This window comes from Wyeomyia smithii, chromosome 2, assembly GCF_029784165.1.
Source record: "Wyeomyia smithii strain HCP4-BCI-WySm-NY-G18 chromosome 2, ASM2978416v1, whole genome shotgun sequence".
In the NCBI taxonomy this organism is placed as follows: domain Eukaryota; kingdom Metazoa; phylum Arthropoda; class Insecta; order Diptera; family Culicidae; genus Wyeomyia; species Wyeomyia smithii.
In genome coordinates, this window is record NC_073695.1 from 237,247,744 (window position 1) to 237,261,894 (window position 14,151).

At 38.6% G+C, this 14,151-nt stretch overlaps 1 protein-coding gene across 3 annotated transcripts in view; it reads left to right on the forward strand.

Annotated features, from left to right (window-relative positions):
• LOC129725352 (vanin-like protein 2) overlaps positions 1-11,494 on the forward strand; it is a 36,451-nt gene extending 24,957 nt beyond the window's left edge. For all 3 annotated transcript variants that reach the window (XM_055681047.1, XM_055681048.1, XM_055681049.1), the window contains exons 3-6: positions 9,375-9,560; positions 9,631-10,283; positions 10,342-10,896; positions 10,965-11,494. In XM_055681047.1, coding sequence (XP_055537022.1) covers positions 9,375-9,560; positions 9,631-10,283; positions 10,342-10,896; positions 10,965-11,259 — 1,689 coding nt within the window. In that variant the 3' untranslated portion in view covers positions 11,260-11,494. The remainder of the gene's footprint in view (positions 1-9,374; positions 9,561-9,630; positions 10,284-10,341; positions 10,897-10,964) is intronic.
• Positions 11,495-14,151: the final 2,657 nt, after the last annotated feature.

Below are 14,151 nucleotides of genomic sequence, written 5' to 3' on the forward strand. Positions count from 1 at the left end.
GCCCATAGAGGACCACTGGTCTAACTAGTGTTTTGTGAAAATCGCACCACTCGCGTTGATACCCGCTCTTTGTATAACACTTTCGAGGGTGATGTTGAAAAGCAAACAGGAAAGTCCATCACTTTGTCTCAATCCTTGGCATGACTTGAAGGGACTCGAGAGTATCCCCGAAACACGCACGTAACACATCACACGATTCATGGTAGCCTAGATCAGTCGCGCCAGTTTATCCGGAAGAATATTCTCGTTTTCGTGCATGATTTTCCATATCTGTTCTCGATCAAATATATCATAGGCTGCTTTGAAATCGATTAATATGTGATGCGTGGACACGTTGCAAAATCTGTTGGATTGAAAATATCTAGTCCGTGGTTGCACGGGTTCCCATGAAACCCACCTGATACTGCCCCATGAACCTCCTAGTTAAAGGTACTAGACATTGGAATAGAACTTGGGAGAGTATTTTATAAGCAGCGTTGATGAGCGTAATCCCACGATAGTTGCAGCACTCCAGCATGTCGCCTTTCTTATAGATGAGGCAGACGACTCCCCCCATCCACTCTTCCGGCAGTTTTTCCTCTTCCCAGATCTTGGAAATGACCCAGTGCAGTGCTCTAGTAAGTGTTTCTTTACCATCTTTGTTGAGCTCACCCAGCAGGCCATCTTGGCCGGTGGCTTCATTGATCTTTAGCCTCCCAATCTCCTGCTGAGTTTCGTAGAGGTCGGGGCTAATACCCGGTCATCTACTGCCGGCACTTCCAGGTCCGTCCGTTTCAAATGCTCATAGAAGTGCTTCCACCTGTCGACCACCTCGCTATCGTCCGTGATTAGATTACCTTCCACATCTTTACAAAAGTCGGCTTGCGACACATAGCCTTTACAGGACTGGTTAATCTTTATGTAGAACTTTCGCGTATCAATAGCTCTTCTAGCTCTTCATGATCACGATCCTTCTGCTGATGGTTTTTACGTCTCAGACTCGTGGTCATGTCGTTCCTTGCTCGTCTGTACTCATTGGCGTAACTACAGAGGGGCTAGGATTTCTGTTGCCCTTCCTAGAATTGATCATACCATTACTAATTTTGCTTCTCTAAACTGTACAGTTGGCACTAGAGTTTTTCAGTGGTGAATCTACTTCAACAAGGCAACAATTTAATAAAATAATGACGTGATTGGATACGCATTTACTCTTTTTTGCCCTATCTCTTTCTTTTCCTCTGCCTTAATTGACGTGCGTTTTGCTTTCATCAACAAACAGCTGCCAAAATCCAAAAACGGACTTTTTTCCGAATTGTTTTAAATTTTGTTCTTTTGATTGCAATTAAAGAAATCGCCGATTGCGGTAGGTGATTTCAACCCTGGACTTCGGTTCATATCACCACAAATCAAATATTTCCCAGGAATGAAAAAGAATGAAAACAGTGCCACAGATATTCGATAATTTTTTGTCGACTTCCTCCAGCTACTGCTGCAGTGCTGAAATCGGAATCCACGAGAAATACAAAAAGTAAAACAAAAACTTGCTATACCGTTTTTGCATAAAAAATTAGCCCCCCCCCTCTCAGGATTTTTCGTTAGTTACGCCAATGTCTGTACTTGACCAGGTTCTCTCTCGTCCTTTCCCTCATGTAATTTTCCCAGGTACGGCTTTTCTCTCAAATATATCATTGATTGTCATTGCTGTCTAGTATTCCCCATCGTACCAGTCGTTTCTGCCACTCGGCGCCTCTGTTCCTAGTGTCCTCGACGTGGATTCCAGCCCTCCTCGAGAGAAGTTGCGCCAAACTCCACTACCGTGGGTAGTGCCGCTTCAAGCCGTTGCGCGTAGACTTCGTTAGCTTGCGGGTTCCATAGCTGCTTGATGTTGAGCCACCAGACAGTCGACAATTTTGAACGCATACAAACCGCCACTAAGTAGTGGTTCGAGTCAACGTCAGCACCTCGGTAGGTGTGGATGTTGGTGATGTCCGAGAAAAACGGTCCTTCGATGAGAACATGGTCGATTTGATTTGATGTTCGTTGATCAGGTGATTTCCAAGTAGCTTTGTGGATGTTCTAGCGGGGGAAGATGCATCTGTCAGGTCTTCTTTTCCGATTTGAGCGTTCATATCCTCGATGAAGATCTTGAAGTCCCGCTGTGAGCAGCTGCCGTAGACGTTCTCCAGCTGAGCGCAGAAGATTTCCTTTCCAACATCGAGCCTTTTTTTTTTAGCGGGCAGTGCACATTGATGATGGAGTAATTGTAGAACCTGCCTTGAATTTTTAATACACACATTCTGTTGCTGATCTCCTGCCACTTGATCACACGACTTCGCATCCTGCCCAACACAAAAAGACCCCGCTCATTTGTTGTGTAGCCGCTCTGATAGTACTGGGTCCTGCGACCACAAATCCTCCTTAACCCTTAAATGCGCACGACATTAAAAAATCATCTAAAACCATAAAATCTTTGTTTAACAGGCTTACTGCTCTAAAACTAACCAATATGCATAAAAAAATGAAAGATTTACTTTTTAATAAGCAAATATTACCATGTTGTTTTTAAACAAAACTGTGACTTTATCGCATAATAAAGTCTAAACAATAACTTTTGTTAACAGTAACTCAAAAATTGACCTTTTGTTAGTATAATTACTGATAATTCAGACATTTTCACTAACAACTAACCTTATTTTAAAATTTATTTTCAAAGACAGTCAGCACCAGTCGGGAATCTTGCCATGTTTTTTTTCATTTCCGAGATTTTGACAGCAAAAATAAAAACAAAACATTCAAATACAGTTCTTCCAGCTGTTAAGTTTTTTTCGTTAGAGTCTAGAGAGCTGTTCTAATGAATTATATTTCTAAAAAATACTGAAATACGTATATTTTAAAACATATTTAGTAGTGTTGTTTTAAAACAACATTGCGCATTTAAGGGTTAAATTTTCTCCCTTCCGGCAAAGTTCCTGCAACACTACGATGCCGAAGTGACGAGGTTCCAGCTGATACGATAGGATCCTTCCGCCGCCCGGGATGTTTAGCGATCTACAGTTCCATGTTCCGTGTTTCCAATCGGTATCCTTTATTCGTCGCCTAGGTCGTTGCCGATTGTTCCGATCCGTTTTTTTTTCTTGAATATTCGTAATAATGTGTTTTTTTGCCATGTCACCATACTAGAGTGGCGATGGCTAGTCTCGTGACGGGGCTGCCGCAGTGATGGCATAAACTCATGCAAACTTGAACACTTTCTTTAGATTTCAATACAATTTGAATCTGCTTCCTTTCGCTAGTTTAAGTTTTTTTGGACCGCACACTCTGATCGATTGAGTTTAAATGAATGCAGAGCATGCAGTGCACGATGTATTCAGCGAAACAGGCGATGCACAGTGGTCCAATAAGGCAAAAAGTGGTACTTAATTCCATAGCGCCTTTCAACTTCATCCTAGCTTAATAGTGTCTTCGGAGCAATTGTTTGTATGAATGACCCGCATAATTGCAAATTGTCAAAAAATATGAAAAGTTTACTATACTTAAAATAAAAAAATTAACTTTTTTGTGTTAAGAGATAGAAGAATAGTTTATTCAGCAAAGCTGTAGAAAATTCAAAAATATGAAACTTTGTTGAACAAATGAAAATCCTATCTCTTTTCGGTACAAAGTTATAAAGTACACTTCATGGAACTTATTTAAAAGTTAGTTTTTTGTGCTTAACTTTTGTTAGATGCATTTTACACGAAAGTGTAGTTCGGAGGAGTTGTTGTGGCACACAAAACACACATTTCTGCCAAAGACCATATATCTCCAGGACTTTTCCTTACAAAGTTATATCATATTTTAGCTTATTTTTTCGATAACTTCAAGAACGTATAGGTTAAAAAGGGGCAAGTGAAATCATGATGTCAATACTTTTCTTGAAGTTAAGCTGAAGTACTATAAACTTCTTTAGATTCCATTTGTCCCAATCCACCCATTTTAGAGTACGGCGAGCATATGTCACAGTAGGTTTTCATATATCAAAAATACTAACTTTTTTGTGTTGGGAGATAGAGGAATAGTTTATTCGGCAAAGTTTTAGAACGTACAAAAATATGAAACTTTGTTGAACAAACAAAATTTCTATCTTCATTGGGAACAGAGTTACAGAGTATTTCATGTAAAAGTTACTTAAAAGTTAGTTTTTTGTGTTTAACTTTTGTTAGTTACATTTCACAAGAAAACGATGTTCTAAAGAAGCGTTTGGGCATACAAAATACACGTTTTTGTTGAAAGCCACACATCTCCAGGACTTATCCTTACAAAGATATAGCACATTTCAGCATATTTTTTCGATAATTTTAAGAACGTATAAAGGAAAAAGGGGCAAGTGGAATCATGATGTCAATTCTTTTCTCAAAGTTTAGCTCAAGTGCTCAAAACTACTATAAGTTTCATCCGTCCCAATCCACCTAATCTTTATTCTATACGTTGTTGAAGTTATCGAAAAAATATGCTGAAATGCGCTATAACTTTGTAAGGAAAAGTCGTGGAGATGTGTGGTCTTCAACAAAAACGTGTGTTTTGTATGCCCAAATGCTTCTTTAGAACAACGTTTTCTTTTAAAATCTAACTAACAAAAGTTAAATACAAAAAACTAACTTTTAAGTAACTTTTACATGAAATATTCTGTAACTCTGTTCCCAATGAAGATAGAAATTTTGTTTGTTCAACAAAGTTTCATATTTTTATACGTTCTAAAACTTTGCCGAATAAACTATTCCTCTATCTCTTAACACAAAAAAGTTAGTATTTTTGATATATGAAAACCTACTGTGACATATGCTCGCCGTACTCTAAAATGGGTGGATTGGGACAAATGGAACCTAAAGAAGTTTATAGTACTTCAGCTTAACTTCAAGGAAAAGTATTGACATCATGATTCCACTTGCCCCTTTTTAACCTGTACGTTCTTGAAGTTATCAAAAAAATAAGCTAATATATGATACAACTTTGTAAGGAAAAGTCCTGGAGATATATGGTCTTCGGCAAAAATGTGTGTTTTGTGTGCCATAACAATTCCTCCGAACTACACTTTCGTGTAAAATGCATCTAACAAAAGTTAAGTACAAAAAACTAACTTTTAAATAAGTTCCATGTAGTGTACTTTATAACTTTGTGCCGAAAAGAGATAGGATTTTTATTTGTTCAACAAAGTTTCATATTTTTGAATTTTCTACAACTTTGCTGAATAAACTATTCTTCTATCTCTTAACACAAAAAAGTTAATTTTTTTATTTTTAGTATGGTAAACTTCTCATATTTTTTAACAATTTGCGATTATGCGGGTCATTCATACAAACAATTGCTCCGAAGACACTATGAAGCTAGGATGAAGTTGAAAGGGGCTATGGAATTAAGTACCACTTTTTGCCTTATTGGACCACTGTGCGATGGTGTGACGCGATAAGTTTTGTTTTTAGATCGAATGTATGCTTTCAAAGGACAATGCAACGAACTGTTGCAGCAGACACGTGGCGAATTTCGTCGCAATTCGATTTTTATGCAGTATTCAAACTCAAATCTGACTCAAGTGTACTGCACTGTTGATAGGGTTCATGTGCAACCGAGAATGAATGTGCTAGCAAGTTTTAAAACTCACTTGGATACGAGTGCAAAGTCACACTACCCACTCTGGGCTGCGTCTTGGGTGTAGCTGGCGAGACTTCAGCCGCTCCTATTCGCACCTAACATCCAAATATTAAGGCCGTTTCGCCATCCACATCCTGTGAACCGTGCGATTCATTGCAGCTAGGCTGTACATATCGGAACTCACATTGAAGATGTGAGAAGCGTGTTGAGCCCTGTGAGAGGATCACTGCGATACGCGGACCACAAAGACCCCTTCATACAAATTTTCACGCCGATCGGTTTAGCAGTTTTTAAGTCTATATGGATTAGAAAGTGAGACAGAACTGCATTTTTATATGTTTAGAAGAAGAAGAAGATTCTCTATTCTCCTCGATAATTTTTATAAATTTTTCGAAGAAACTGTCTATTTGTTCTCAATAGAACGATATTGTATCATTTCATGACTGTGGAATAATGTTTTTTTTTTTATTTTCTAGTTTTATATTTTATTCTCAGATTTTTTTTACATTTTTCTTTTTTATTAAAGTTCCTATGTAATTTCTAACTACTAATTGCCAAATTTTTTAATGTGCCTGAATCAAAATTTTGAGCTTTTTCTATTTCATCACTCTTATAGTTTTCATAATGTGAAATCTTCAGTTCTTTCGGTTTTCCGTTTCATTTCATCCTCAGTGGTCGATATTTTCGTTACTCAATGGTCTCGCATGGTAACTATGCTTGTTGTTTTGCTTCTATGGGTCGATAAATTCTCCTGACGTAACACAATGTCGAAGCGTGAATTGAATCTCGATTCGGTGAAAATTAGAAACGAAAACTTAATGTGTTAACTAATGTCCAAATGTGATAAGTCAGATCGGATTTTGTTCATTTCTGTTAGCTAAGCTAACTCCGAGCTTCTAATTTGAACAGTAACTTTTCGTATTGTTAAATCGGCACAATATATCAATCAAGCTGGCATGCGGAGAAAACACTATTATTGATTCATTTTAAGTTTATGACTGAATTTAACATTTAACACTTTTCAACACTCTGAAACACGATTGTTTACCTGCAATGCTGAAAACGTTCTGGTTGCTTTGAGCGCCTTTTATTTTGAATTTCTGATAGATAATATTTCATAAATTCGTTATAACATTGTATTGCTATCGCTTTTACCTTTTCCCTTAGCTAGGTATAGTCTCTTAAACTTTCCACTGTACCCTAATAAAATAGTGAAAATTTCGTCTTTTAACTCTATGCCATATCAAGTTAAAGCATTCTGGTTTCCGGGCTTATCAACGCTTTTTGACGTGGGACTACGTCTTTGTTTACTATACTGGGATGCATTCTGTAAAATGGGAAATGAAACTGGCAAATGTTGCGTCAGATTTCAAACGTGCATAACCACATGATGGATAACAATAACCAATATGTTGTTGGATAGATAAAATGTGTAACAATTTTATAAAACGCTAGTTATCATTATTACTTCACTGCTCAACGGTGAAAATTAATGAAAAGTTACAGGGAAACTTACGCGAACAATGAACCAATTACATGCGAGCATCCCTAGCACAGACGACGTGAATGGACACCATCCGTTCCCCGTGATATTCTCTGTATCAATATCGATACACTGTTCGTTCGCTAACTGGGCTGAGGGCCTAGCCCAGTTAACGAATGTCGCTCGCTAACTGGGCTGACATTTCAAATGTCGTCAAATATCGAGGGGGATTTCGATGTAATGGCGCTAGGCAAAACTCTCAGCGAAAATTTGAAAATGTTTCAAATCAATACACTAAGAATCCTGACTGATGAACAGAAAATGAGAAAAAGTAAATTATTAGCCTTGCGTGTGCTTTATATGCACTTACCGTTGCCTGGAAACATATTCTTTTCATAAAACATTTATTTGACCTGGAAACGAATAGATAAACATCTAGTGGATCGCATGTGTGATGACAACCAAAATCCATTGAACTGAAAAAATCAATCTCAATTCACTATTCATGTGCCCCCATCTCGTTTTGACAGCAATATGCCAAACGCTGATTCTTGACGTTCATCTGCTTTTTAACTGGGCTATAGCCCAGTTAGCGAACGCCCAGTTAAACAGCACCCAGTTAGCGAACAGTTACTGTATAAAAATTGACAGAGTCTCCCCGTCCCAATAGGTCAATTTATTTTTGCTTCCATGAGCTTAGACTAGAATGATGTCTCGAAGGTAAAAGTTTTCCGAAAAGTTTGAAACAATCTCCATTCTTGAACAATTTCTAAACATGCTTTCAAAACCTTATAAAAACTGATGTCTTGAAAGAAAACATGCCGGTATAAGCAACAGTACCAGTGGCGTAACGAACCGCAGGTCTCTCGTCGTCTATGATTGCAGCGGTACTCTTCTATTCGTACATTTCAGCGGTACACTTCTATTCGTACTGCAGCGGTACTATTCATATTGCAGTGGTACACTTTTGTTCGTACATTTCTATTCGTGTGCAATCGAGGAAAAACTGCAATGCTGCTGTTGATGGTGATTGAAAGTTTATCTCATTACAAGATGACCATAACCTATTCAACAAGAATTGTAAATTTTGCAACGGATATTTATTCAATTTTATCTTCGATATTCACTAAATAATCGTGACCGGATAGAATCGAAAGAGTAAATTCCACATATACACATTTATGGAAGAGTAAGAGCCTGCTTTTGAATTTTTGGTTCAATTACTAAGATTCATTAGAATCTCCTTTTACATTTCAAAATGGTTAGATGATATATTATTATTTAAAGCTTTACCATAATGAATGTATATTAGCAGTCTACGTAATACAGCGAATGTAGTTGTAGATGAATGAAAAACATTGTCAAACAAAAAACAATGGAATTGTTGATTGTTATGTTTTTTTTTTTTTGCTGGAACTTGTTAATAATTTTGTTAGACATATCTTCTTATGTTTGCCAATTAATGAACCTTCGTAAGGGCTTCTATATTATTTTGAAAGTAAGAACCATATTAAAAATTTGATTCAATCAGAGTTAAATAAGACAAAACCATTTAATAAAATAACGTAAGTATTATTGGATTAGGTTTTCGAGGATATAGAGTTAATTCTGACTTTGACGCATTACGAGAAATTCTTGGTGGTTTTTCAACAAGAATGATATGCTTGTGCCTTGTCAAATACATGTTGATTGCACAAAAAAATACTACAGGCTAATATTAATATCCCCAAATATATACGATATTCTTTCGAGTGTTGTTGAATATATTTCAAAAAATTGATTTCAAGGGGAGGCTGAAAATAAAAATACGTACAGTCGCTGAGCAAACACATTGATTCTGTCTGCAGACTCTGTATATTTTGTAAAAAAAAAAATCCCCTAATTACAGTGTTTAGTCCCACGACACCATTTCATACAACTCTAGGGCTGTATACCTCGTAGTATTTGCAGCGAATCACTATTTGTAAAACTGGATATTTGAAGATCGGAAACCAAAATTAGTAGACAGATACTTGGAACGCAGTTAAATAATATGTCAATGCTCTGTGGCTGACATCTTTGCTTAGACCTATATTGAAAATGTCGAATAACTAAAAGCATACTTTTTTCTCGATACTTCGAGATGTAACGAAAATAAAAACTGAAAAATAGCATAACATTTTTAAATAAACCCCGTATACAATAAGATTTGGATTGAAGAGAATTGAAAAGTACTGCTGTATCGCATCTACATTGATAGAAAATCTGCTAAAACTCAAGCTTAATTTTCCTTATCCGATTACAGTACCCTCAGAGCAATTCCGTTACTGACACGGACAGGAACGACGTCCCGCGGTCCGGTCCTCTAGATGACAGCTACGTCGTAGGTGTGATCGAGTTCCGACCGGAACTACTTAACATGGAAATCCGCCAAAGAACAGAGCTGCACTTAGCGGCATATGAAGAATTAGTGCAATCCGAGAACGCAACGGTAAGTAAACTTTTACAATAAAATTAGAATCCTCATTCATTGACTAATTCCCTAAAAATCTACCGAGCAGTTGGTCGACATCATCGTGTTTTCGGAGCTTACACTCAATACGCTTTCGGATCCAGTGTACGTCCCAGATCCGCAGGAACATTCCGTACCATGCCAGGAAGGCGCACTGGATGTGCTGTCACGACTTTCCTGCTTGGCAGCCAAGGTGGGCAAATATATTGTGATTAACCTGTCCGAGATCTTCGACTGTGAGCCTGCCACCGAGGATGATCCAAGACCGTGCGGCCCGCATGGTTTTCACCGGTATAACACGGACGTCGTGTTTGACCGTAACGGAGCTGTGATAGCGCGATACCGCAAGTTTAACCTATTCCGAGAGCCAGGGACCAACATAACCCATCTCCCGGAGCTGACAACGTTCGAGACTGATTTTGGAGTGACTTTCGGACTGTTTACCTGTTTCGATTTGCTGTTTGCTCAACCACCACTGGAATTGGTCAAACGCGATGTGAAAAACTTTATTTTCCCAGCCATGTGGATTTCAGAGACCCCATTTCTCACCGCTACGCAGATCTTCGAGAGTTGGGCATACGCGAATAATGTTAACTTGATTGCATCCGGAACGAACTACGATCCGGCCGGTAGTACTGGTACGGGTGTGTTCAATGGTCGCAACGGAGCTGTGTTTTCATTTATGACGGGGGAACCCACGAGGTGAGTAGGTCTCACTGCTATTTACTACTATTTATTTAAAATTTACCAATTTTTCCAGACAACTGTTCGCCGTTCGCGTACCGAAGATCAGTGACAGCCTCAGCCCCAAGCTCATAACATCATCCGATGATTGTCTCGCGTTGCCTTGCGTTACTTCCGGTAGGAAACATGGCAAACTTCTGGAAAACATTCGCATGGGGCAAGATGTGTTGGAGCAATACACAACGATGCAAATCAATCCGCAGCAATACCATGACGAAATAGGACAAATTATTTGTAATGGCGACTTCTGTTGTGATTTTAGCCTGACCCTGACGGTTGTCCCCGACAGAGACATCACGCATCACTATCGGTTTGCTGTCTTCGATGGGGTTCGATCGTTTCAGGGCTACGCCTTTGCGCATATCTCTACTTGTGGCATCTTTGCATGCCGCAATGAATCAATCACGAGCTGTGGACTTCCCATGCACGAAAATTCCAACTATCTGGAGTTTAACGAGATAAGGATTTCAGGAAAATTTATTGCAAACGGAACTCTGGTTATGCCCAACTCGCTTGATGACATGCTGCACTCATTGGACGCCGATCAATATCAGTTTTATTCAAGCGTCAAGTAAGAAGAAATATAAGTAGATTTATTGATTTACACCCTCTAATCTTACTGATTTACAATTCATTCAGCTACTCAACCAATCAACAAGACGTGCAACTGATGCTCTACAGCACGGTGGCTAACCTTCAAACGTTCGCTATCTACGCATTTAATCATAAAAACTTTGAGTTTTTCAACCCAATCGAACCACCAGCGGCGGAAACTACAACCGAAAGCCCTTACACTGGAACGGATGATGAAAACGAAAATGGTGGAGCTCAGCTTACTATCAGCGAACCTAAAACGCTTCTGCTAGTGCTGCTGGTCAGCTTGGTTGTGCTGAGATTCAGACTTGGTACAACGTTACAACAATTAGAGCGATAGTTCAGTATTTGTTTAAAAAACACTCAGAGTGTTTCTGATGTAAATATTGTAAAGTTAGCTAGAACTTTGCGTGGGATTTTTACATTGCATGCCAAATTATTATATTTATATTAAATAATTCGAAAGCGATTCGCATCTACTTGGTATTATTTGGCGAACTGTAAACAACTAGTTACCAATGTTAAGGCGTTTATTTCAAGCGAAATAAAGAAGCAATACATAGTTGAAAGTTGAACTGTTTTTTGATTGCTCAATTTTGACAGATATGAGGTTTCTTATAAATTTTTCAGACGCTTTTTTTCATGCAAAGTTACATGAAATGTAGTAGAATCCTCAGTCTCTCATGCACTGTTGCACATACTTAATAGGGGAATTCGCCAATCGCCGAATGCAACAAAGCAACAACAATGACGCTGATAGGTACAAAAACATTTCAAAGTTGTTTTAATGAAGGAAGCTATTTGGACACATTTCAAGCACTTCTTTCTCAGAAAAAATATAGCTCAATGAAATCACAAAAATATTTTTTAATATACAGGGTTTTTAATAAGTTCGAATACAACTTTTTATCAATGTGTAGTTGCGCACCCTGTGCATTTTGTGTATTGGTAAAGGTATGTGTCAGCTTTAGCCTCATATATAGGCTAAGCGACGACGGTCAGGAGCTCGTGTTTCCTGATGAGAAAATCTTTGTCTTGCAACAGTCGCACAATGTCCAAAATGATGGCATATGAGTGCTGACATTGGCCAGCATTCCTCGGTCCCACATAGACATCCCGCTGTTCCAAAGCGCCGCGTCAGTGGTGGTTTGAGAGTTGTATCCAGGCGTAGGAAGCTTCCACTGGTGTTTATCGAGAAAAAAACGTGAACGCGTTTTAAAAGACCGAGGTTCTGGAAAAGGTTTTGGTTCTGGCACTTCGCGACCTCTACGGTAAGGATCATTACGTCTTTCAACAGGACGGCGCACCGGCCCACATGGCGAATATCGTCTAACGTGGTGTCTGGAGAATTTGACTGACTTTGCGGCTCACCACCTCCTCGGATCTAAATACCCTAAACTTTTATGTATGGTTGTACATGTTGGTCAAGAAGTGCGGACAAAAAGTGACCAACATAAATGATATAACCCATTAGTAAGCTTTTGGCATATATAGTCCATTCAATTCCAATTCAATACCGCTCAATTACACTCATTAGGTTATGTACAATATCTGGCTTCTTCTGTACGGAAACCCACTTTTTATTCATATCCTCCTCAGATTCCACCTCCTTGGTATGCTTTAGTAGTGCCTGCTTCATAATGGCCCAGTATTTTTTGATATATATGCCCTAGTTCCGTTGCATTGGTGTGAAGGAGGGGGGGGAGGGGCTTATATCATTGGATACAGAAGTGATCCCGTTGGCTTCGTTCCACTCCAGTATATTATTTGAATAGTGAGATGAAGCTAGATCCGGTAAGAGGATCGTTGGTCCCTCGTGTTGCTTTGACAGAAAAAGCAGACGCTTCTGTAGACTCTCATTGAGGTAGTTATCCCCGTTTACAGCCCAGGTGGTCACGAACGGCGTCCTCTTTTGCCACATGAGCAGATCGCTCGCCAAATCAGATATTTCTTGGTTAACTTTGAAAGTTCCTGCATCCTCACTTCCTCCGAAACATCAAACTTGTGCTGGGTAGTGAAGAACAATAGCCCCGGAAGCTGCCGGAAGCCCGCATTGACGTAAGTCTCATTATCCATGAATAGATAATGAGGTTACGTCGGCATCTTGGTGTAGTTTACGGGCCCGTTATTATATATTAAGCATAGGGATTCCGCGTAAATGCTTTCACAATTAGGGATATCATCCGTCCTGATTTAGTAGGACATGTCCTGATTTTGAAATCAGTTTCGGGCGTCCTGATTTATTTTCCTTTTTTAAACTTTTTTCAATTCCAGGACACAACCAACTCACTGCGATCGAATTTTTTCATTGGTTGAGTATCAGTAGAGTAATAACAGAAATCGTCTAGGCGTTGACACCGTTGAGCATGTGGCGTTTGTGAAGTTTAGGTTGAAACAGTTTACGTGTGCTAAATTTTTGAAGTATTTTCTAATGCGTAATAATTCAAAGTTGCTTGATGAAATTGCATTATCAGAGATATCAGGTTTTTCACGCGGATTATTTACGAGTTTTTTTACACGGATTTCTGAATTACGTAGATTTTCGAATTGGGAACCAAAAGCGTCTAACTGTTTATTGAGTAAAAGACTTGGTCAAAAAATTATGTAAAAAATAAAATTATGTAGGATGAGTGTATTTATTACACTGGTCGACCAAATAAAAAAAGCGCATTCCACAAGCTCAAACCGGAAAAAAATTAAAGATTAGATATAGCTATTCAACCATTCCAAAGAAATTTGGTGCCCCTAGTCAATACAAAAACGCGTCAATTTACGTGATAGTGGCGTAAAGAAAATGCTCGCCGGGCTCGACGCATAACTTTATATATATAATTTACGAGAAATTTCATTTAAGTCTCTAGAAAAACAGTAATGGCTAGGGACAGTGAAATTCACAGGAATAGTTGTATAGCTATAATCTTTCATTTTTTTCGGTTTTAGCTTTCAGAGTGCACCTGATGTTTGAATCAACGCGGATTTTTTAAGGTAGGTACTTATGTTCGAGTGAAAAACTTAGTGTACGTTTAAAGAGAAAATCGCACATTACGTGCTCTATTCCTGGTTCTATTCCTTGCTCATTCCTGGAAAAACATAAATGGCTCAGTTCAAATTTGCGCCAGGAGAAAGTGTCCTGATTTCTAACTTCGACCAGATGGTATCCCTATTCACAACTAGAGCCTGACAAAGTAACTTTCAATTGACAATTATCAGGTTATAGTGACGCTTCGACCCG